This window comes from Pantherophis guttatus, chromosome 2 (assembly GCF_059756535.1).
Source record: "Pantherophis guttatus breed Tessera chromosome 2, ASM5975653v1, whole genome shotgun sequence".
Classification (NCBI taxonomy): domain Eukaryota; kingdom Metazoa; phylum Chordata; class Lepidosauria; order Squamata; family Colubridae; genus Pantherophis; species Pantherophis guttatus.
Genome location: NC_142064.1, coordinates 105,826,400 through 105,849,418, shown reverse-complemented (window position 1 = coordinate 105,849,418; position 23,019 = coordinate 105,826,400). Strand labels below are relative to the sequence as shown.

Here is a 23,019-nt window from a genome sequence, read left to right as displayed (position 1 = left end):
CAATCTAAGACAAAATTGTAAGGATTGCCTCTCCCTCTAACTTAAGAAAGAGAAGACTCTTGAAACGGAATATTTCAAAAGTAACTTTTTATTAAGCAGAAGTGACAGCAATGGATTCAAAGCAACGTCTGAATACCCTTAGGCGAGACAAGTAGGATTAAAGCAGTAGAGACCTTTCCTGTTAGCCAGAATGCAGATTTTATCCAATACACGTGTGAAGATGTTTTCTTTACCATGCATTCCCATTGCTATCCTCCATTATCCCTTAAAGTGAAACAACCCAGATGGCCGTCATAAACATTCCCCAAAGGTAAGGAGATCTCGGGGTGCTTCAGCACCAGGATATAGGTTGTAAACTTTCTGTTGACACAGGCAATGCTAATAAATAGAATCCAGGGGGCCCCCTTCTCCCAATTGAATGGCAGTATCACTTTTAGGATCTGACACAAAATATTGTTAAGCATAGGGAAGCACACACAGATTCCCCCCCTATCTCTGGGATACTGATATGAACTACAGATGTCTTTATGTCTTAGGTGGAAGAATGGGAAAATGAACCAAGTGTGTGAGTGGTGTATTAGATTAATAACAGAATCCAGGAAAGTAATTTATAAAAGGAAAGAACAAGATTAAAAAGATTTAGGAACAATGGAATGTAATATTTTTGAACTCCTTAGTAACATTGTGGAATAACAATAATAAAAGCATATTATAATGTGACATAACTAAAATCTTATTTTAATCATGTAGGAACTTTTGAAAGATGTTGCTTGGTTCCTTGCATTTTAGGCCAGAGCTACAGACTCATCCAGCAAAATCCAAAGACAAACCAGCCTATCTCATTTCACGAACCGTGGAAACACAAACAGATTATCGGGATGGTGAAGCTCAGACAGACCCCTATAGCCCTGAATACATAGTTCCTTCAGGTTCAATACCTGAATTGTTAACTCTTGCCACGCTGACATGGGGTGAGTTTAAGACCTGATGAACACAGGGTACATTGTCTTTCTGTAATATAGTTAAGCTCCTATGATGTGACCTTTCGTACCTTTGGCTTTCAAAGAAGAAATAACCTCAACTATCAATTATGAGGGCACTTAAGCCTTCTAGCAATTCCAATAGCCAGGGTGCTTACAAAGTTCATTAATTTGTGTTAGGAGCTCTATCCCTATTTGCCTGTCTTCCATCCTGCCAATCATTCTCCTTTCATTAACAATTTAATAGCTGAGTAGTAAAGTTACAGAAATGTAATGGAAGCAGGTAGAGATTTTAAGAATGGTGACATCCTACTCCATTTCTGCAGTATGTATTATAAGAGTCTTGGCTGTCTTTTCTAGAATTTGACCACCGGAGTACAAATAAAAGTAGTTTCTGCTGCTGATCCATCTGTCAAAATGGAATAGACAGTTGGCTAAGAGAGAAGCAAAGCATAGCTCCCAAATGTTTGTATAGTTGTTCTGTTGTGGAGTTTCACAAACCTATGCTCACATGATCTGTCGGTTTTTATTTCGCCTTTGTGTACATGTACACACACAAGATTTATTTTTAGCTACCAAAATTGTTCATACTATTGCCTGATATATAAAACTCTGTTTTACAGTTAAGTATCTTCATCAGTGCATACACCTTGTCATCTGACGGGAAGAAACTATCTGGTTTCCCCACATTATATATTGGCCATCTTACTATCCAAAGTGAGAAAAATGTAATGTTTTGCCGTGTTCTAATTTACAAACAGAAAATAGAAGAAAATTAAACTACAATAACATCTACATCTGATTCATCTCTAATAATAGAAGATTGTTGTAGATTTTGGCTATCCTGGATAGTCTCTGATTGTAAATTTCACATTAATTATAAAATAAAGGGGTTTCATACCGTGAGAGGGTAGCTTGGAGGGGCAGTCCCCTGAGTTTGTCGAAATGGCACGGTTTCCTCTTGCTGTAAGAGAGCATGAGAGAGAATGAGAGCCCAGCCACCCGTTTTGAACTGTCGACTTCGCTCCGGACCATTTAAACCATTGCACGGAACCCGGTCGGGATTTGTCTTCATCTTCATCCCTTGCGACCTTTTGATGTACTCAGCGGCCGAGCTTCTTGTGCTGTGAGATTCCCCCCTCTCGCAGGTCTGGCCCTCCACGCTATCGAGGGCCTATCTTGATGACAGGTTTTGGCATGCGGCAAAGAGGAGATTGAGGGTTTTTTTAAATGTGTTTTTAACAAAAAATTCAAGGGGTTCAGGGACAACCAGAGTGGGTTTGGGGGGTAATCCACGAGGATCGAGGCCGGGTCCGGCGGGGGGCAGCGGCATAAGGGGTGCAGGGTCGGACACCAGGGAGGGGGCTAGAGCTCGATCTAGTGAGGGCTGTTTGATCTGTACTGTGGGTGGGAAGGGCAGGTATGGTGGAAGCAGGGGGCCATATCATGTTTTGGGAGTGCGCACTCGCTATCTTCGAGCAATTGCGCACTCCGGTCCCCAATGCTTCTCTCGTTCCCCAGGTAGCGCAGATTCTCAGGGCCTGGGCCGCCGGCTGATGTTGTGCAATGCCAGGTCCATGGTAAATAAGGCCCCCCTCATTCACAACCTTATCCAGGAGGGGGGAGCGGACCTGGCGGATATTACGGAGACCTGGTTGGGTTCAGAAAGGGGGATGCCCCTTGTTGAAATGTGCCCACCAGATTTCTGGGCATTTCATCAGCCGAGGGCCCAGGGTAGGGGCGGGGGGGTGGCGGTTATTATTAAAGAAAGTCTATGTCCGAGTGAGTCCCTCCTTGTGAAGTGGGGTCGTGGGGTGCAGATGGGCCTGCTGATTACGTACTTGGCTCCCTGCTGCGTGGCAGTGGCCCTGCCCGAACTGCCTGACCTGATAGCCGGGGCGGCGGTTGATACCCCCAGGCTTATGGTTATGGGGGATTTCAACCTACCATCTGTCGGTGAAACGTCAATGGCAGCCTGGGAGTTCATGGCTTCCATGACGGCCTTGGACCTGACCCAGTTAGTTCAAGGCCCTACCCACACGGGGGGACACACTCTGGATTTGATTTTTGTCTCTGGTCAGTGGCAGAATGATCTAGAAATAGGGGATTTAGTCAATGAACCCTTGTCATGGTCTGATCATTCTCTCCTTCATATGGACTTTCGAACCGCTATCCCTCGCCTCAGGAAAACCACACAAGGCTGCCTCCAGAGGATTATTAATGCTTCTTTGAGTGAGGGTTTCTTCCCCTCCGCCTTGAAAGAGGTGGTGGTGAGGCCCATCCTCAAGAAGCTCTCCCTGGACTCGTCTATATTAGCGAACTATCGTCCAGTCTCCAACCTTCACTTTGTGGCAAAGGTTGTTGAGAGTGTGGTGGTGCGACATCCCCAGTACCTGGATGAAGCTGTCTATCTAGATCCGTACCAGTCGGGCTTCAGGCCTGGGTACAGCACGGAAACGGCATTGGTCGCATTGGTTGATGATCTCTGGAGGGCTTGGGACAGGGGTTGTTCCTCTGTCCTAGTCTTATTAGACCTCTCAGCGGCTTTTGATATCATCGACCATGATATCATGCTGCGCCGGTTGGAGGGGCTAGGAGTGGAGGGCACCGTGTTGCGGTGGTTCTCCTCCTTCCTTTCTAACTGTACGCAGTCTGTGTTGGCAGGGTGGCAGAGGTCGACCCCGAGGCCCCTAGTCTGTGGGGTCCCGCAAGGGTCGGTCCTCTTGCCCCTCCTGTTAAACATTTATGTGAAGCCGCTGGGCGAGATCATCCGTGGCTTTGGGGTGGATTTCCATTAGTACGTTGATGATACTCAGCTGTCCATTTCCACCCCGGACCACCCCAGTGATGCCCTTGACGTGATGACCCGGTGCCTGGAGGCCTTACGGATCTGGATGGGGAGAAACAAACTCAGACTCAACCCCTCCAAGACTGAGTGGCTGTGGTTGCCGGCATCCCATCATAGTCAGATAGTCCCATCACTGACTGTTGGTGGGGAGACCTTGACCCCCTCAGAGAGGGTTCGCAACTTGGGTGTCCTCCTGGACTTGCAGCTGGCCCTAGAAGACCATTTGACGGCTGTGGCCAAGGGGGCTTTTTATCAGGTTCGCCTGATCTACCAGTTGCGTCCCTTTCTGGACCGGGACTCCTTGCGCACAGTCACTCATGCCCTCGTCACCTCCCATCTGGACTACTGTAACACTCTCTACATGGGGTTCCCCTTGAAGAGCACCCGGAGGCTCCAGCTGGTCCAGAATTCAGCCGTGCGGGTGATTATGGGAGCGACTCGACGTTCCCATGTAACACTGTTCCTGCGCAAGCTGCACTGGCTCCTGGTGGTCTTCTGGGTGCGATTCAAGGTGTTGGTTGCCATCTTTAAAGCGTTCCATGGCTTAGGACCTGGGTACTTACGAGACCGCCTTCTGCCACCGATAGCCTCCCATCGACCAGTACGCTCCCACAGAGTGGGACTCCTCAGGGTGCCGTCAGTCAAACAATGTCGACTGGCGACCCCCAGGGGGACAGCCTTCTCTGTTGGGGCACCTGCCCTCTGGAATGAGCTGCCCCCGGAGATTCGTAGGATCCCCGACCTTCGCACCTTTCGCCGCGCCCTCAAAACGCTATTGTTTCACCAAGCAGGGCTGGCCTAAATGCTATTTTAATGGGTGGTTTCTATTTTAGCTCTTTCGGCCAAATTATTTAATTTTTAAAAATTGTCTTTTAACTTTCATATAGTTGTGGGTTTTATTTTTAGCTGTACACGACCCTGAGTCCTTCGGGAGAAGGGCGATATAAAAATTTAATAAAATAAAATAAATAAATAATAAAATAAATGCAGAGGTTTGCTAATGATATGTATGAAAAAGTTCTTAGAATTATAGTTGATCTACAGCTGAACATTAAGTCAAAGTATGATGTGATTTCAAGTAAACATCCAATGTTTCCAGTCCTGGGCATTACACTCTAAGAACAATAATTACAACAGGGCGATAATTACAATCAAAAGCTGGAAAATTAAGTTCAGTGAAAGAAGATTGAGGGAGCCAGGAGGCTTTAGTGTTGAGAAAATATGACTGAGTGGGATATGGTTATATTCTTCAAATACACCCCCAGAATGCATTAGAAGCAGGTTAAGATATATAGATTTAGATAAAGAAGTCTAACAAAAGGGATCAGCAGAATATAAAAATTACCAAGTGAATCTAAGGAAGTTGATTTGTTTAAATTTTAAGATAAATCACTGGAGAAGGGATATGACACTTTTCAAATATGTAAGGAATAAAACGATGGTTTTGTATTATAAGAAGGTAGATTCCAGTTTTCATATTATGAAAAGCTTAGTAACAGTAAGAAGGGTTTGATAGGAATTGGTGGATGCTTTACTTTGGATTCCAGCATTGAGGAAGAGATTGGATATGATGGCTTAAAATGATCTCTTCTAATCATTTATTTTTCAATACTTCAAGAGGTAATTTTAGCTTTAGAATTTTGCATTACAGTAGAATTTAAAATAATATTTTGGCTCATATGCTTCACAGTACTGTATTTTGAGCCTTCTGTCTGTTTATTGTTTCCTGTCCTTTCAAGGTCATGGCCTTCCAGCAACTCAGGCAGAAGTGGAAGTAATTGAACGAGCCAGGGAGAAACGAGCCTGGGAGGCCACTCTTCCACCACTGAATGATGCTGTACACATTGCAAAACGGAGGAGAATGATGGAAGAAATGGAGAGAAAAGAGTGGGCCTTTCGGGAGGAAGAAATAGAAGAGTAGGTAGTTTTTATATTCCTGTGTTCTTACACTCATCCTTGGCAGACTTGGTAATGGGAACTGTGTGTTATCTGAATACTTCTTGCCCCAAAATGTCACTCGGTTCAAATCATGTACATGGTCAGCATGCTGTATACTTGGTTTCTTGGATTTATGATGGCCAGCTGTATTCTGCTAAACTGAAGCACTAATATATAATTCTAATAAAACATTGAAGTGGCAATACTTACAATATGTGTAAGGTTCTGGATTTCTTAAAATTGTTCAAGGAATTTTTGGCTGGTTATGAAGCTGTCCATATACAATTGCATTCTGAAATGCCGCATGCATTTAAATGCAGTTTAAATGTTATCCAAGGCTTTATGGTAGAATATGGTGCTAATTTACAACAAGAGCATTATGTAAGGATTTTGGGAGGTACACAAGCCTTTGCTTTTTTTAAGCTCCCATTGTTAAATATAAATTTCAGCAACTAAAAACCACAAAGTAACTATTTCTGTTAGCTATGTGCATGTGCCTTCAAATAAATTTTTGTCACTTTTCTAGTTGGGGCTTTTCAGAAATGGTTTGCCATTGCCTCCTCCCTAGTGGCTAAGAGCACGTGACTGGCCCAAGGTTATCCAGCTGGCTCTGTACCTAAAGTGGGACTAAAACTCATAATCTTTCTGGTTTCTATCTCCATATCTTAACCAATACACTGGTTATTATTTCTCTTGGTAACTGGAAACAGAAATAAGCTTGATAGGATTTGTAAAGTTATATAGTAACTTTATATTTGTAAGCCTGAAAATGAATTTGCTAGCTAATATGAGTCAATCAAAATCAAACCCAATAATGATTATGGAAAGTCCTCTTTTTATGTACAATATTCACTGTTGAGATTGTATGCTATATTGTAATATAAAAATTTATAGGATTAGACACTTAGCATAAGAGAAATTCATGTTAAGCTATATGCAGTCCACTAATGGTGCATTATCCTGTCAGATGTTTAGGGATCTGCCTTTGGGTTCTGCAGTCTCAGTAAACATTTTTGGCAATGCATGATTGGTGCTACACAGTACCATGGCTACTCTAAATGGCTAGAGCCATTTGTTGTAGAAATCTAAATTATGTTGTTATTAATTTCTTATACACTATTTCCAATACCAGATTTTAGTAGAATTTCATCTAAAGTTCTCTTGAGAATCTACTTTTTTATAATAAATGGACATATATTTGCTCTTTTGAAGACTGCAAGAAGTGAGACTAAATCTTCTAAAGGCCTTGCTGATGAAACGAGAAGAGAAGCACAATGAATTAAATGTCAGTTGCTTAGATGCACACTGGTTTAAACTTATGCAAGAAAAAGAAAAGAAAGTGAAAAAGATTCAACATGAACACATAAAAGGTATGGAGCAAAATAATTAGATAGTAAGTATATTCTCAAAAGACGTGAAATTCCTAGCAATAGAAGGCTTGTTGAGAAACAGAAAGAGAGAATAAACCACATCATTGAGAATGGGCATGTGTTCATCTCTGGCAGTAACAACCCTATTTGCAAGCATATTCCCTTTTCATTTTGTTAGTTTTCATACTATTACTATATAATTGAAAAGAGCCTGAGCACCTACAAAACAAATGAGTCTTCCAAAACAAAATGAGATTGCTTCTACATAAAGGATCTAGGACTAATCACAATATAGATTGTTGAACACATCTTTGGCAATTAGCTGAATTCTTTAATTTCTGTCTGTCAAGCGTCCAATATCCACAAATATCCAATATCCACATACTATTACTACATAATTGAAAAGAGCCTGAGCACCTACAAAACCAATGAGTCTTCCAAAACAAAATGAGATTGCTTCTACATAAAGGATCTAGGACTAATCACAATATAGATTGTTGAACACATCTTTGGCAATTAGCTGAATTCTTTAATTTCTGTCTGTCAAGCGTCCAATATCCACAAAATAATTCCTGATTATTAGCCACAAAATAATCCCTAATTTCTGATCATAATTTTGAATCTATAGAAATATGACTGGATGTCAAGGTAATTTTTCATTGGCAAAATGTCAAAGAATTTTGATGTCTACAAATGCTATATGTAGAGTCATCTTTTGTTTCTGAGACTATTCTTCAACTAAATGGTTTAATACTAGGTACATGATAGAATGCCTATCTTCAAAGCCATCTTGCCAACTTATTCTCAGCACTAAATTAGTGTAATAACTTTCAGTATAGATGTCTAGCGTAGATTATATTAATACCTAAAGGTCTGAAAGGACAATAATTGTTTAGAGCTGTCCACTTGGCCAGCATGATTTGATTCAAGCTTTAGAAAATTGATGCAACACAGCATGGCTAGGAATGTATCTTTGTAGTAATTCATGAATTCATTGCAGTTAACCGTGTTTGTAATTGCCTATTTATATTTTCCACTGGTTGCTAACAAAAATGTAATAAGATGTTTCGGTATCCCATTCTTAGCAAATGGAAATAATAGTAGCCAAATCCCAGCCTTCAAGGAAATGAAGAGGTCAACTTCTATATTTAAAACTGGTGTAATTTTATCTGCAATTTATTTACAGCAATCAGAAGAGTAATAGCCAAGGGAAAAAATGTAGAGGGAAAACTAGAGAGAAGAAATGTAATTAAGGACTACACTGAATATGAATCACAGCCTTATGCTCCATTATCAAGAATTGGCTACTTTCCAGATAATCATGCAGATCGTTATGTAGTGAAGAATTCCTTTCTCAACACCTATGAAGGTGAGTCATGTTCAAATTCATTCATTCATTCCAGGATCATTATGTCTTACATAGAGCTGCAAGTGTGGGAAGTTAGATTCATATGTATCCTGTGCACAAGTAATTTGGAAGTATGTTTTTCTCCATTGAATAGAGATACTTATGGATGAGAAAAACTCAATTTATGAAGCAGCCATCTTGGGCAAAAGAGGTTAGTTCTCTTGCATCAGTGTTAAAACATACCTTCTAGTCTCTGTTCATCTTCTGTTTTTCTTAGGATTACTTGAACTAGAAGCATTTCTTCCTGATTCTGTTACACAGCCCCGAACTGAAGCTCCAAAACCTAGAAGCTTAACCACAAAAGATGGATTCACTAAGCGGTCTGCTAGACTAGAGATGGAATTGGCACAGGTTTACCAGGTATTTTATTTCAACTTTTGATGCATGGCATCCACAATATAAGTGGCCTTTTTGGTTTTGGGAATGTTACTTGTAATAAGAAGTGAAGAAAAATTACAGATTCAAAACATGCCAAATTATTATTTATTGCTAATTTCAGAGTTATATTGTCTTCTCTAATCCTGTTTTCATTTTTATTTCATACAGTCCTTTAAAATGGGAAAGAATATTATATTTTCTCCAGGTTCTCTCCTCAAAATTCCTTTTTATTAGATTGTAAAAATATAGGAAATATCATGGATCAGAAATTTTCTATAAATGTAGTAAAATGTATGAACAATTTTATTTACTTATGAACATAGTAAATAAGAAAATAATGTTGGGGCCAATTAGATACAGACTGATTTTTTATATTATATAACTTTTCCAGATACTGCAAGACAGGAAATATCATATTAAAGAGCCACGCAAGCCATTACGTTTTCTTCAGAGGTTATCAAAGATTTTGGTTCACCCACCCACTCCAGAATTGGAAATACCTTCACTAGTAGGTGTAGTGTTGATTGTAAAAGCTTGACTTAGTTCTAAAAACATTTACAGGTGGAGCCTATTACTGCACATGGGTGCAGGTTAGAAGAACATAGATGAGTTCATCATCAGGTTTCACATCAGATATAAATTCAGACTGACAAGGATGAAAAACCAGTAGTACAGATGAAGTGGGGTGGGCATGGGGGAACAGAAGTACAAGTACAAAGAAAGGTCACAATCACAAGATGGCAGTAGTAATTAGGAAGAAAGCCAGAAAGTAGCAGTGGTGAAATGTAAAATTTGTTACTACAGGTTCTGTGGGGGTGGCTTGGTGGTGGTGGGGGTAATGTGACTGGGTGGGCGAGGCCAACTTTTTTTTTTTTTTTTACTTTTAAAATCATTTAAAATGCTTTTAAAAGCCTCTGACGATCCCAGCTGAGTTGCCTGATCGGCAGAGGCTTTTTTTTCTTTTAAAAACATTTTTTCTACAACCCCTTCGGCCGAAGAAGTTTATTAAAAAATGCTTTTAAAAGCCTCTGATGATCCCAGCTGAGTTGCCTGATTGGCAGAAGCTTTTTTTTTTTACCTTTAAAAGCATTTTTTCGGCCAAAGAGGTTGTAGAAAAAATGCCTTTAAATTTTTTTAAAAAAGCCTCTGATGATCGCGCGGCTCAGCTGGGCATGGGGGGGGGGCAGGAATTTTTGTTACTGGTTCTCTGAATCACCCGCCACCATCGCTAATGGATCGGGCGATCTGGTCTGAACCGGGAGCATTTCACCCCTGGAGAGTAAGCATTTCTCATGTAGGAATGAGAGGATGTTCAAACCAAAAAAGCCAGGTTGGTCCAAAGGGGAGTCGCAGGCCACCAAGAGTCAGATAATAGAATCCCAAAATCAGTGGGCTTCTGAATGAAATCTAGTTTGCTTTGTTATATTTATGCTTCTTTTATTGCTGCTTCTTTTTCTTCCTAATCTCCTTTAATGCTGAATTTCCTCCGTTCAGATCACCATTTACTGTTACATTTCTTATTACTCTGATTCTCCTTTAATTTTAATTCCAGTATGTACTTCCTAAAGACAATTTTAAGTATCTTTTTTATTGTTTGTAGTCACTATTTGGCTAATTGTTTCTAATTTATTTGCACATCTTTATCATTTCTACAGATAACTCAAGGCAGCAAACATCCAACACACTTTTCTCTTCCTATTTTCCACACAACAACCACATTGTGAGGTACATTGGGCTGAGAGAGAATGTCTGGCCCAAAGTCACTCAGCTGGCTTTCATGACTAAGGCAGGATTTAGCTTTTGGGGTAATTTTAGCTACCAAACAGAAGTTTCACCCCCTTGGAATTTTGGTTTAACAAGAGCTCTTAATAACTAGATCTGAGAGAATCTTTTTTGTCCTCTAGTGCATCCCACTGCTCTGAAAATTCTTCATTATTGTAATCTAACATAATATGTTTATTGGTGATAGAAAGCCTGCAACTCCCTTTATTAACATTTTTGCACAGTAACAAACTGTTGGGACAAAGCTTGTAATTTATTCAACAAAATATATTTTGGAAATCCACAAATAAAACTATAATTACCGTGTTTCCCCAAAAAAGGGTCTTATTTTCTTTTGAACCCCGAAATAAGGGCTTGGTCTTATTATCGGTGTATGTGTTATTATTTTGGGGATGGAGGTACCACCTCCGCGAGCTTCATCATACCGGCACAGCTGGCGTCCTGCCGCTTGTGGCTGCACCAGTATGTTGAATCTCGCGGCAGTGCTGCTGTTCGTGCGTGCAAGGGCACAAGCCTTGCAGAGTCTTGCTCCACGAGGCGACAATGGCAGCACAATGAGTCTCACAAAGACTCATTTCTGACAGGTGGGGTGGGGGAGAAGTGAGATGCGTGGAGCGAGACATGGCTCCCCTTGCTGTCTCTTCTCTTCCCCCACTTCACCGGGCACGGCAGGGCTCTTGCCCCTTGCTTAGCCACCCACCCCCTTTAGGGATGCAATTTGGGGGTGGCAGGTGGGGCAGATGTCTTACCTTTCAAGCTCCGTGGCATTCCTCGCCATTGTATCCAGGGAAACACGTTGTAAAAAAAACCCTTCTCGTGAGTTCAATAAAGTTTCTTATTGAACTTTATCCCACCTGTCAGAAATGAGTCTTTGTGAGACTCATTGCACTGCCGCTGCTGCCGCTGCCTCATGAAGCAAGACTCTGCAAGGCTTGTGCCCTTGCACACACGAACGGCAGTAATGCTGCGAGGTTTGACATATCAGCACAGCCACGAGTGGCAGGATGCCAGCTGTGCCGGTATGATGAAGCTTGCGGCGCTGCTGCTGTTCTTGCGTGCAACAGCACAACAAGCCTTGCAGAGTCCTGCTCCACGAGGCAGCAGCGATAGCAGGACACGTCAGGGTAGCAGCAGCTGGAGCGAAGAACAGGGAGGGGAGGGCATGTCCCACCCTTCCCTCCTGGCCTTTCCTCCTCACCTTGTGTTGTTTGCGTGGCAAGCAGCCAGAGGAAATGGGACCGGTTGCACATGCGTATAAGTAGTTGGTGGGGGGCTTATTTTGGGGGGGGGACTTATTTTAACTCATGCGCTGAAAAGCCCAAAAGGTCTTAGTTTCAGGGAAACATGATAAAAAGCAATCAATAGAAATTATTAAATAATATTTGAGGGTAATGACTTACAAGCAATCAAATAATCAGTTGATATTCAATACTTTAAACTAAGAGGGATCTAAAGCAGTTAGCAGCCTAAAGGCTAACACAAAAATCTTAGCCTGCAATGAACAGTTCCCTATGGGACTGTTCCCTATTGAATATAGAGAGAGGCAAATCAATATAGTAAGTTTAAGAAAAAGGAGAAGTGGCAATTGCAGTTAATGGGCTCATGGGAGAAATATAAGAACAAGGACATAACAGAGAAAAGGTTATTTATTTCTGATCAGTCAGGAAAAAAATGAAAATGAATTACTTGCCCTTATCTGCTCACTTTTGGAAACTGACTTGGCTTATTTTGGAGAAAGAAACAGGGGCCAGGGAGAAGTCACTCAGTTCTTCTCTGATTTATTGGAACATGAAATACTTTTTTCATTCTTTTCTTCGGAAATTTTGCAACTAAAAGAAAGCAAAACCAAGCATTTCAAGAAATCAATAATACTTTTCCAATCAGAAAAAAAGAAGAAATTGAAAAATATGCTTTGTTTTCTTTTTCCTAGACTGAAGAGAGAAGAAAAATAAAGAAATTCTTTAACACAATGAGCACTGAGCAACCAGATCTGTTAATTATTATTTTAGTCAAAAGGATGTAATGAAACAATCAGGTTTGTCATCATCTATAGCAGTGATGGCTAACCTTTTCTAGACCAAGTGCCCAAAGCGTGCGTGTGTGCGGATGTGCACACACCTGAACCCCCAAAATGCAATGCGCTTGCGGCCCCCACGCATGCGCCCCACCCCCGCACATATGCATGTGGGCCCCCTGCACGCACCTTGCCCCCCTCATGCGCGGCAGAGGCCCAAGGACCAGCTGGCCGGCGGGAGGCGCGTGCGCCTGCGCAGCAGAATTGAATTGGGGTGTCAGCTTGCGTGCCCACAGAACGGGTGCTGCGTGCCACCTCTGGCACACGTGCCATAGGTTTGCCATTACGGGTCTATAACACGATAAGTTTTGAAGAGTGAAATTATAGATTAGTCCAATGCCATGATTAGTTTATTCATTCACATTCAACATGAGAAAAAGAAAAAACATGCATACAAATTGTTATCTATGTAGATTAAGCATCAGAGAGAGTATTGAATGGATAAGGAAAGGCTGTATCTTGAAAGAGATCTTATGAGTGTAAAATTGCAAAAATAATGATTAATGAAGGTTTGATTTTAAAGGCTTTCTTTGCGAAAAGGAATCCAGATTCCATTCTTGTACTAACAATATTAACAATAGTAATGGAGAGGTGGGGATATGGTATGACATATCTCAGAGTTATATCTTCACTTAGAAAGGTCAGCCTACAGTTTCCTTACGAATCATTTTACTCCCTATTACAGCCAGGATTTTTTTGTTTTTTGTCTTTGCTGAGGGCACCTTGTTTATTAACTGGGTGAGGGTCTCTTTACAAATCACCTACCTGATAATCAGCTGTCTTTACTACCACACAAGGAAGACAGCTTTCACTCTAGGAGTGTGCTGTTTTCTGCAACCAGCATGTTTGGCCTTATGATTTAACTGGAACATTGAGACATACATTAAGCCAATTAGGACAGCAGTTTAGGGAGAGGCAGCAAATCAGCAAACAGCAGCTGATGGCAGTTGCTTATTTTGATTTACTAGAGCATCTTGGCTCACATCTCCTCCTTATCTGCTTCTTCAGCTTATTACTCTTAATTTTATTACTTTTCTCTATGTAGTTATTGTTTGTATTTCCCACCTTCACTTGGACACACTAATTGTTTCTCTTCATATCTTATGCCAGTAAGAATATGGGCAGCATACTGTAGCCAAAAACAATAAGCAAATCTCTTAGTGAAATGTACCAACTAATTTATCCAGAATCAGACAGGACATAATCCTTGAAAACAGATGTTTTAGCTTATTGCTATATTTCCAATGCTTTTGTTTTCTTTTAAAGATAGATGAAGAGAGAGAATTGGCTATAATTATACTACAGAAATTAATACGAGGCAGAGCTATCCAAAACATGGTAAGTTTTGTTTTGTGGCATCCATTAACTTGATGACAGATTCTGTCAATATTTGCGTCTCCCAACTGTTTATATTAAACCATTTTAAAAAGAAAAAAATCCACATCTGCACCCTAACCCATATGATCATGTCCTTCCAATTGTTTTGAAGGCACAATAAACTATATTGTGTTTAGGTCAACTAAGATATTCTCATGAAACTATATCTTATATATCCCCCATCCACCCACAACTTAACAGGAACTGTGTAAGAACATTATTCAAGCCAGTACAAATGCACTGCAACCACCCAGAACCCCAGAAAAAGGAAAATGACCACCTATACATCTTCCAACAAAATGAATGCCCATATCACTTTATCAAAAATCTGCCTAAGCATTCAAGCCCTACAGTGCAACCAAACAAGCTATGAAAAGAATAACACTGCCATACATAAAAAACATATCAGAAACAATCAACAGACTTACAACCACATGGCATTACTATAGCACACAAAGCAATTAATACCCTCCTAAATATCTTAAGTAAATTAAATGGCCCAGTAGCCCAAGAAGAAAAAATCAAGTCATCTACAACATAGAATGTAAGAGGTGACAGTGACTGTAACAACCACTATGTAGAACAGACAGGCACAAGAGTAATAAGAGTGCATCCATGAAACTAACTAGCAGCTGGAATACACAATGAAATTGCTTAATCTCACAACACATGGACAGATTCAACTATAGTTTCATCTGGGAAATTGGATGTCCTATACCAAACTAAACCCCAAAACAGTAAGGAATGCCTGAAAGCTTGACATTCAGATAAATCAGATATCAATAAACACATACACCACATTTATATACCATTCAAAATAGACAACAATAAAGCTAAGAAGGAAACAAAAAACCAGAACACATTATCTCCAACAAGCAACATCCAGATAAGCAAGGATTAATACTAGACAATCAAGCAAAAAACAATACCCTAATCAGGAATTATAAAAGAGAAAAGCACATTCTTACAGGCAAGCTACTGTACATAAGCAGGCAGCAAACCCACAATCACTAGCACTGATGAGGTTACCTACTTTGATAATAAAATACCTGCAAACAAACAATCATGCTCAGAGAACACCAAAGATTCCTCATTCAACCCTGAGCTACTTATGTTCCTTTCGATTGCAACCATATTTTATACTAAACAGTATTCAAATTCTAAATTAGATCCAAACTTACAAAACTACAAAGGGAAATAATGATTTAACATTGTTAGTCTGTTTTAATTCATTTTTCTTTTGTATTCCAAACTTTGTAGTAGCTTTAGGAGCAAAGAAGCAGGTATAAATATTTTTTTAATTCAGTAACCATGAGAAATCTTGGTTATTCTGTAATAATTTCAGATTTTCATTTCTGATCATGGTTTGTTGGTCAATACTGTAATTTACTCTGATTTATCCACAATAAACTTGAATAGATTTTGAAGGAAATAAAATAGTTTTGGAGGCAAAAACAAAAATACAAAAGCAACAACTGAATACTGTGTTTATTAGAAGGAAAAATAAGGTAATCAGGTAGGTAACGAGAAAGCCATTATAATTATATTGGGGCTGTCTGGTAAGGTTACACCTAGGACAAGAAAAAGATGAAACAAGGGAAATACGGTACAATCATATAACAGTACCCTGAATGCATAATTAATTTGAAAAATTAATAATTTTGTCAAGGAATGGTTAACTAGACCTTCTTTGACAAATAGGAAATTCAAGGAAGGAGTAAGTATACATTAAACCTGGTATAAAGAAAACATCATTTAAAAGAACAGAACTCTGAAGCACCTAACAGAATAGGGGCATTTCCAGGACAGTCTGCAATAGGAACATATAATTTAGGATGTCCTAAAAGCTATTTCAGAATGCGGAAGACTTTGGGTCCATTAATGCTCTCCCAGTTCAGTTTATTCCCACAGCAATCCAAAAGTACAACTTATTCCTACAGGATTGTTGTGGGAATAAACTGAAGAGAATGGCATAGTAGGCAGTCTTGAGCTAGTGGAGAAAAGGTAGGATATAAATCTTTAAAAATACAATAAAAAAGCTACCAAACCTGGCAACTTCTTGTTTCCACATAAGAATCTTTTTGTTTATCCTTTGCAGTCTAAAGTACTTTGATGTCCCGTAGACCTTGCTTAAGGACCACAATTTGGATGGCAACTTCATTGCTAAACACGCAGATTGTTGAACAAAAATCACATAACTGTGATGGGCTTGCTTGCTTGCTTGCTTGCTTGCTTGCTTGCTTGCTTGCTTGCTTGCTTGCTTGCTTATTTATTTATTTATTTATTTATTTATTTATTTATTTATTTATTACATGTATTTATATGCCGCCATTCTCCCGAAGGACTCAGGGCGGCGAACACAAGTTAAGAAACAAGTACAATAAAATCCCCTTTTAAACCAAATAACTAATTAATAGTAAATAATAAAACCCGGAATCAGAGTCAGCCTATTTGCTTGAACAGCCAAGTCTTCAGGTCCCGACGAAAGGAATGGAGATCAGGAGCCGTGCGGAGCTCAGTAGGTAATTCATTCCAGAGGGTGGGAGCACTCACAGAGAACGCCCTACCCCTGGGCATAGCAAGACAACATTGGCTCGCTGTCGGAACCCTGAGGAGAGAGGCCCTATGTGAGCGAACAGGACGGTGAGAGGCAGGCAGGAGAAGGTCCTGCAAATATCCAGGACCTAAGTCATGACCCGGAGAACCACTGGTAACCAGTGCAGCTCACGCAGGAGGGGAGTTATATGGGAGTAACGAGGGGCTCCCGTAACAACCCGTGCAGCTGCATTCTGGATCAGCTGGAGTCTACGGGTGCATCTCGGGCAGGCCCATGTAGAGGGAATTGCAGTAATCCAAGTGGGAAGTAACCAGGTCATGAGTGACTGTGCAAAGGTCATGAAAGGGCACAACTGGCGCACCAGGTGAACCTGTGCGAAGGCCCCCCTGGTCACGGCCGTTAGATGGTGGTCTAGGGACAGCCGAGCATCCAGGAGGACACCCAAGTTGCGAGCCCTATCAACGGGGGCAAGTTTTTCCCCATCTATCAAAAGTGATGGGGCCTCTGAAACCCGAGATGCCGGCATCCACAGCCACTCTGTCTTGGAGGGATTGAGTTTGAGTCTGTTTCTGCCCATCCAGGCCCGTACCACCTCCAGGCAACGGGACATCACGGAAAGGGCATCTCTGGGGTGGTCTGGGGTGGAGATGTATAATTGGGTATCATCAGCATATTGATGATATCTCACCCCAAAGCCACGAATGATCTCATCCAGTGGCTTCATATAGATGTTAAAGAGTAGGGGGGAGAGAACCGACCCCTGAGGCACCCCACAATTTAGGGGCCTCGGGGTGGATCTCTGCCCTCCCGCCCATACAAACTGAAAGCGACCCGAGAGGTAGGAGGAGAACCACTGTAAAACAGTGCCTCCCACCCCCAACCCCACAAGTCGCTGCAGTAGGATACCATGGTCGATGGTATCAAAAGCCGCTGAGAGGTCAAGTAGGACCAGGATGGAGGAACAACCACCATCCCGAGCCCGCCAGAGATCATTCACCAGAGCAACCAATGCCGTTTCCGTGCTGTGTCCGTGTCGGAAGCCCGATTGGTACGAGTCAAGGTATTATAACCATACTACCCCTTCAGTCATTAAGCAAACCATCATTGTCATTAGATGATACACCACATGACCACGACTTACAATTTTACTTCTGCCTTCTCTATTAACTATGTCACAAGTAGTTGTGAAGCACACAAATGACAATCACTTGACTACAGGGTGCTGCTATATTCATAAATGCAAAGATTGGTTGCAAAGCTTTTTTTACCCATTATTATTTTGAACAGTCACTAAACGAGGCAGTTGATAAGTGAGAACTATATGCTTTCTCCTCTTTTGTGTTATAGATAAGTAAGAGGCTTAACTAATGCCTATTAATTCATCCAGTATGAAGAGCTATCTTTAAAAGTATACATGACTATTTGTTGAGCATATGGCTTCCTTTCTCAATACAGATCGATAAATTGGAGGAGAAACATAAATTAAGGTGTATTTTGACACACATGGCAGTATATTTACTTCTGAGGTTCTTCAGAGCTTAATTTTTTATGTATATGGATTCCCCTTTAAGGAGCTGCCCAGTAGGCAGCAATGACCGGGGGGGGGTGGGTCATTTGTTGTAGTTGCTTTCTTTTCTTTCCAGCTCATAAGATATAAATATAAATGTTTTGTATTTTTAATAGGCTGTACACCACCCTGAGTCCTTCGGGAGAAGGGCGGTATAGAAATAAAATTATTTATTTATTTATTTATTTATATAATACTATGGAACATATGTATTTCTATACATTTCTGGGGATGGCTTATGGACTGCATGCTGCATGAACAATTTAAACTCACTGCAAGCATCATATTCTACTTCTTTCATTCATTTTATTTTTCCACAGCTGCAAACCTGAAGAAGTAAGACTTTCTTTGGTGTTGAGGGAAAATACCCACAACTACTCTTCTGTGGCTAGAATAGAATAGAATTGAACAACAGAGTTGGATCTTGGAGGTCTTCTAGTCCAACCCCCTGCTTAGGCAGGAAACCCTATATCATTTCAGACAAATGATTATCCAATCTCTTCTTCCGGTGTTGGAGCACCCAGAACTTCTGGAGATGAGCCGTTCCGCTGATTAATTGTTCTGTCAGAAAATTTCTCCTTACTTCTAGGTTGCTTCTCTCCTTGATTAGTTTCCACCCACTGCTTCTTCTCCTGCCCTCAGGTGCTTTGGAGAATAGCTTGACTCCCTCTTCTTTGTGGCAACCCCCGAGATATCGGAACACTGCTATTATCTCACCCCTAGTCCTTCTTTTCATTAAACTAGACATATCCAGTTCCTGCAACTGTCCTTTATATGTTTTAGCCTCCAATCCCCTAATCATTTTTGTTGCACTTCTCTGCACTCTTTCTAGAGTCTCAACATCTTTTTTACATCGTGGCAACCAAAACTGGATGCAGTATTCCAAGTGTGGCCTTATCAAGGCCTTATAAAGTGGTGTTAACACTTCACGTGATCTTGATTCTATCCCTCTGTTTATGTAGCCTAGAACTGTGTTGGCTTTTTTGGCAGCTGCAGCACACTGCTGGCTCATATTTAAATGATTCTCCACTAGGACTCCAAGATCCCTCTCACAGTTACTACTGTTGAGTGGGGTACCACATATATTGTACCTGTGCATTTTATTTTTCTTGCCTAAATGTAGAACCTTACTTTTTTCACCACTGAATTTCATTTTGTTAGATAGCGCCCAATGTTCAAGTCTGTCAAGATCCTTCTGTATCTTAAGCCTATCTTCTGGAGTGTTGGCTATTCCTGCCAGCTTGGTGTCATCTGCAAATTTAATGAGTTCCCCATCTATCCCATTGTCCAAATCATTGGTGAAGATGTTGAAGAGTACTGGGCCTAAAACAGAGCCTTGGGGTACCCTACTGCATACTTCCCTTCATGTAGATGCAGTTCCATTGAGGACGTTCAGTGTGGTTGGTCAGCCAGTTATGAACCCATCTGGTGGTGATGCTTCTAACCCACATTTTTTTATCTTTATAAGATAGAAAATTTATCAAATGCCTTTCTGAAGTCCAAGTAAATTATATCCACAGCATTCCTCTGGTCCACTAAATTTGTCACTTTGTCAAAGAATGCAATACAATTTGTTTGGCATTATCTTTTTTTGACAAACCCATCTTGGCTTTTGGTTATTACTTTGTTTGCTTCTAGGTGTTTGCTGATTCATTGCTTGATTATCTTTTCCAGAATCTTCCCAGGCATTGAGGTCAGGCTGATAGGTCTGTAGTTTCCTGGATCTATTTTTTTTTTCATTTTTTTTGAAGATGGGAATTACATCAGCTCTTTTCCAGTCCTCTGGCTGTTCCCCGGTGCTCCAGGATTTTTGAAAGATATAGTTCAGTGGTTCTGAGATCACGTCTGCCAGTTCCTTCAGAACCTTGGGGTGTAAACTATCTGGTCCTGGTGATTTGAACTCATCTAGGGTGGACAAGTGCTCACTTACCATTTTCTTCCCTATTTTAACTTGTGTTCCTAATCTGTTTTGTGGTGCTGTTTTTGATAGGTTGGACTGTTTTTTCCCTTTGTGTAAAGACATGAAAAAAACAAGTTAAGTAGTTCTGCTTTCTCCCTTTTGCTTGTCACCTTCTTGCCACTTTCTCTCACCAATGGACCAATTGCTTCCTTGACTTTTTTCTTGTTTTTAACATGTTGAAAGAAGCTCTTTTTGTACTTTTTTTACTTTTGTTGCAAGCCTTAGTTCATTGTGAGCCTTATCTTTCGTCACTTCATCTTTGCAGGCTCGGACTATTTGTTGATATTCTGCTTTAGTTATGTGTCCCTCTTTGCACTTTTTATACTTGTCCTTTTTGTCTTTCAATTTATCAGAGAGTTCTTTATGCAGCCATGTTGGTTTCTTTGGGAGCTGTTATTTTTCTTCTTCATTGGTATTGTGCTAGACTGAGCTTTTATAATCTTACTTTTCAAAATTTCCCAAGCTTCTTGAGTTGTTTTCCACTTGAGGATTCTCCATGGAATCCTTCCCAAGCTCTCTATAAGTTTATTGAAATAAGTGCTCTTAAAGTCCAAGACTCTAGTTTGACTTTGTTCTATTACTTGTGCTTGCATAATGTTGAATTCCAATATTGCATGATCTTGCATAGACTCTATCCTGGGTATCCTGACATAGAATGAGTTTCTATATTTTATATATTTATGTATGTTTTATTGTCATTTCATTAAAAATTTTTTTTATAAATATTTGTTTAAAACGTTAAGCAAATTTGGTAGATGTCATTCACTTTATCTTAAATCAATCCTTGGATTCTCAATATTAAAAACAGATGTTTGAAGGAAAGGAAAAGCGTCTAGAATTGATTTGTGAGTTACGCACCACACATGCACTTCAGGAAGATGGACAGTTGTTGAAGAAGGCTGAAAAACAAGTGACTTTGGCCTTACAACGGCAGCGGGATTTGCATGAACATAAGGTTTGGCTATAAATGGAGGAAATTGATTTTATAGTAAATTATTTTTGCAAAATATATGTAACAGCAGAGTTTTCAACCAATTTCAGTCTTTGGTGTTAATTAGAATAGTTAGAAGGCTGTAATGAGTCTTAGGAAAGTTCATTCCTATAGTACTTCAATCTACAATTTTACGTCTCTGGGAAATCACTTGTTCTGTTCAGTCCAACATCAAAATTGAAATACTAAAAATAAATATACTGATGTTCTTCTTCAGTGTTGTTATGTGAATTACAGAGCAAGTGGCTATGAAATATTTGTAAAAACTACAATAAGACTAAACTAAAACATTAAAATTAAAAAAACTGAAGCTAATGTTTAAACATCTCAGAATGATTCCCCAATTGGATAGCCTCAGACGGGATGACGGAGGTGAGTCTTGAGAGTGTTACCTGGGAAGAGTTTGACCATGTGACTCCTGAGGACATGGACAGGATTTTGGGGAGGCTTAACACTACCACGTTTACTGGACCCGTGTCCCTTCTGGTTGGTGCTGGCCTCCTGGGAGGTTACACGAGGCTGGTTTCAGGAGATTACCAACGCCTCATTGAGTGAGGGTGTCTTCCCAGCCACCCTGAAAGAGGCAGTGGTGAGGCCCCCTCCTCAAGAAGCCTTCCCTGGACCCGGCTGTATTAGCTAACTATCGTCCTGTCTCCAACCTTGGCTTCGCAGCGAAGGTTGTTGAGAGTGTGGTGGCGGGACAATTTCCTCGATTCCTGGATGAAGCTGTCTATCTAGATCCGTGCCAGTCAGGCTTCAGGGCGGGTTACAGCACGGAAACGGCATTGATCGCATTGGTTGATGATCTCTGGAGGGCCCGGGACAGGGGTTGCTCCTCTGTCCTGGTCCTCCTAGATCTCTCAGCGGCTTTTGATACCATCGATCATGGTATCATGCTGCGTCGGCTGGAGGGGGTGGGAGTGGGGGGCACCGTGCTACAGTGGTTCACCTCCTTCCTCTCTGACCGTACGCAGTCTGTGTTGACGGGGGGGGGGGGACAGAGGTTGACCTCGAGGTTCCTCACTTGTGGGGTGCTGCAAGGGTCAGTCCTCTCGCCCCTTCTGTTTAACATTTATGTGAAGCAACTGGGCGAGATCATCCGTGGCTTTGGGGTGAAGTGTCAACTGTATGCCGATGACACGCAGTTATACATTTCAACCCCAGGCCACCCCAATGATGCCCTTGATGTGATGTCCCGCTGCCTGGAGGCCGTGCGGATCTGGATGGGGAGGAACAGGCTCAGACTCAACCCCTCCAAGACTGAGTGGCTGTGGCTCCCGACGGCCCGATATAGCCAGCTAACACCATCGCTGGCTATTGGGGATGAGATCTTACCCACCTCAGAGAGGGCTCACAACTTGGGCGTCCTCCTGGACTCACAGCTGTCTTTGGAAGATCATATGACGGCCATGGCCAGGGGGGCTTTCTATCAGGTTCGCCTGATCTCCCAGTTGCGGCCCTTTCTGGATCGGGACGCCCTGTGCACAGTCACTCACACCCTCATCACTTCCTGGCTGGACTATTGTAATGCTCTCTACATGGGGCTCCCCTTGAGGAGCACCCGGAGGCTCCAGCTGGTCCAGAATGCGGCCGCATGAGTAATAATGGGGGTGTCTCGTCGCTCCCATGTAACACCCTTCTTGCGCGAGCTGCACTGGCTCCTGGTGGTCTTCCGGGTGCGCTTCAAGGTGTTGGTTACCACCTTTAAAGCGCTCCATGGCTTAGGACCTGGTTACCTACAGGACCGCATTCTGCCACCGATTGCGTCCCACCGACCAATATGCTCCCA

General features: G+C 41.4%; 2 protein-coding genes across 2 annotated transcripts in view; both read left to right on the top strand.

Moving 5' to 3' along the window:
- Positions 1–23,019, top strand: part of CFAP91 (cilia and flagella associated protein 91) — a 39,014-nt gene that overhangs the window by 11,263 nt on the left and 4,732 nt on the right. Inside the window, exons 6-13 of the mRNA XM_034411146.2 lie at positions 790–971; positions 5,568–5,745; positions 6,979–7,136; positions 8,323–8,505; positions 8,762–8,904; positions 9,314–9,430; positions 14,045–14,116; positions 21,048–21,194. Coding sequence (XP_034267037.1) covers positions 790–971; positions 5,568–5,745; positions 6,979–7,136; positions 8,323–8,505; positions 8,762–8,904; positions 9,314–9,430; positions 14,045–14,116; positions 21,048–21,194 — 1,180 coding nt within the window. The remainder of the gene's footprint in view (positions 1–789; positions 972–5,567; positions 5,746–6,978; positions 7,137–8,322; positions 8,506–8,761; positions 8,905–9,313; positions 9,431–14,044; positions 14,117–21,047; positions 21,195–23,019) is intronic.
- Positions 3,842–4,630, top strand: LOC148115240 (uncharacterized). Its single transcript, XM_087888371.1, has one exon. The coding sequence runs from the start codon at positions 3,842–3,844 to the stop codon at positions 4,628–4,630; it is 789 nt and encodes a 262-aa protein (XP_087744497.1).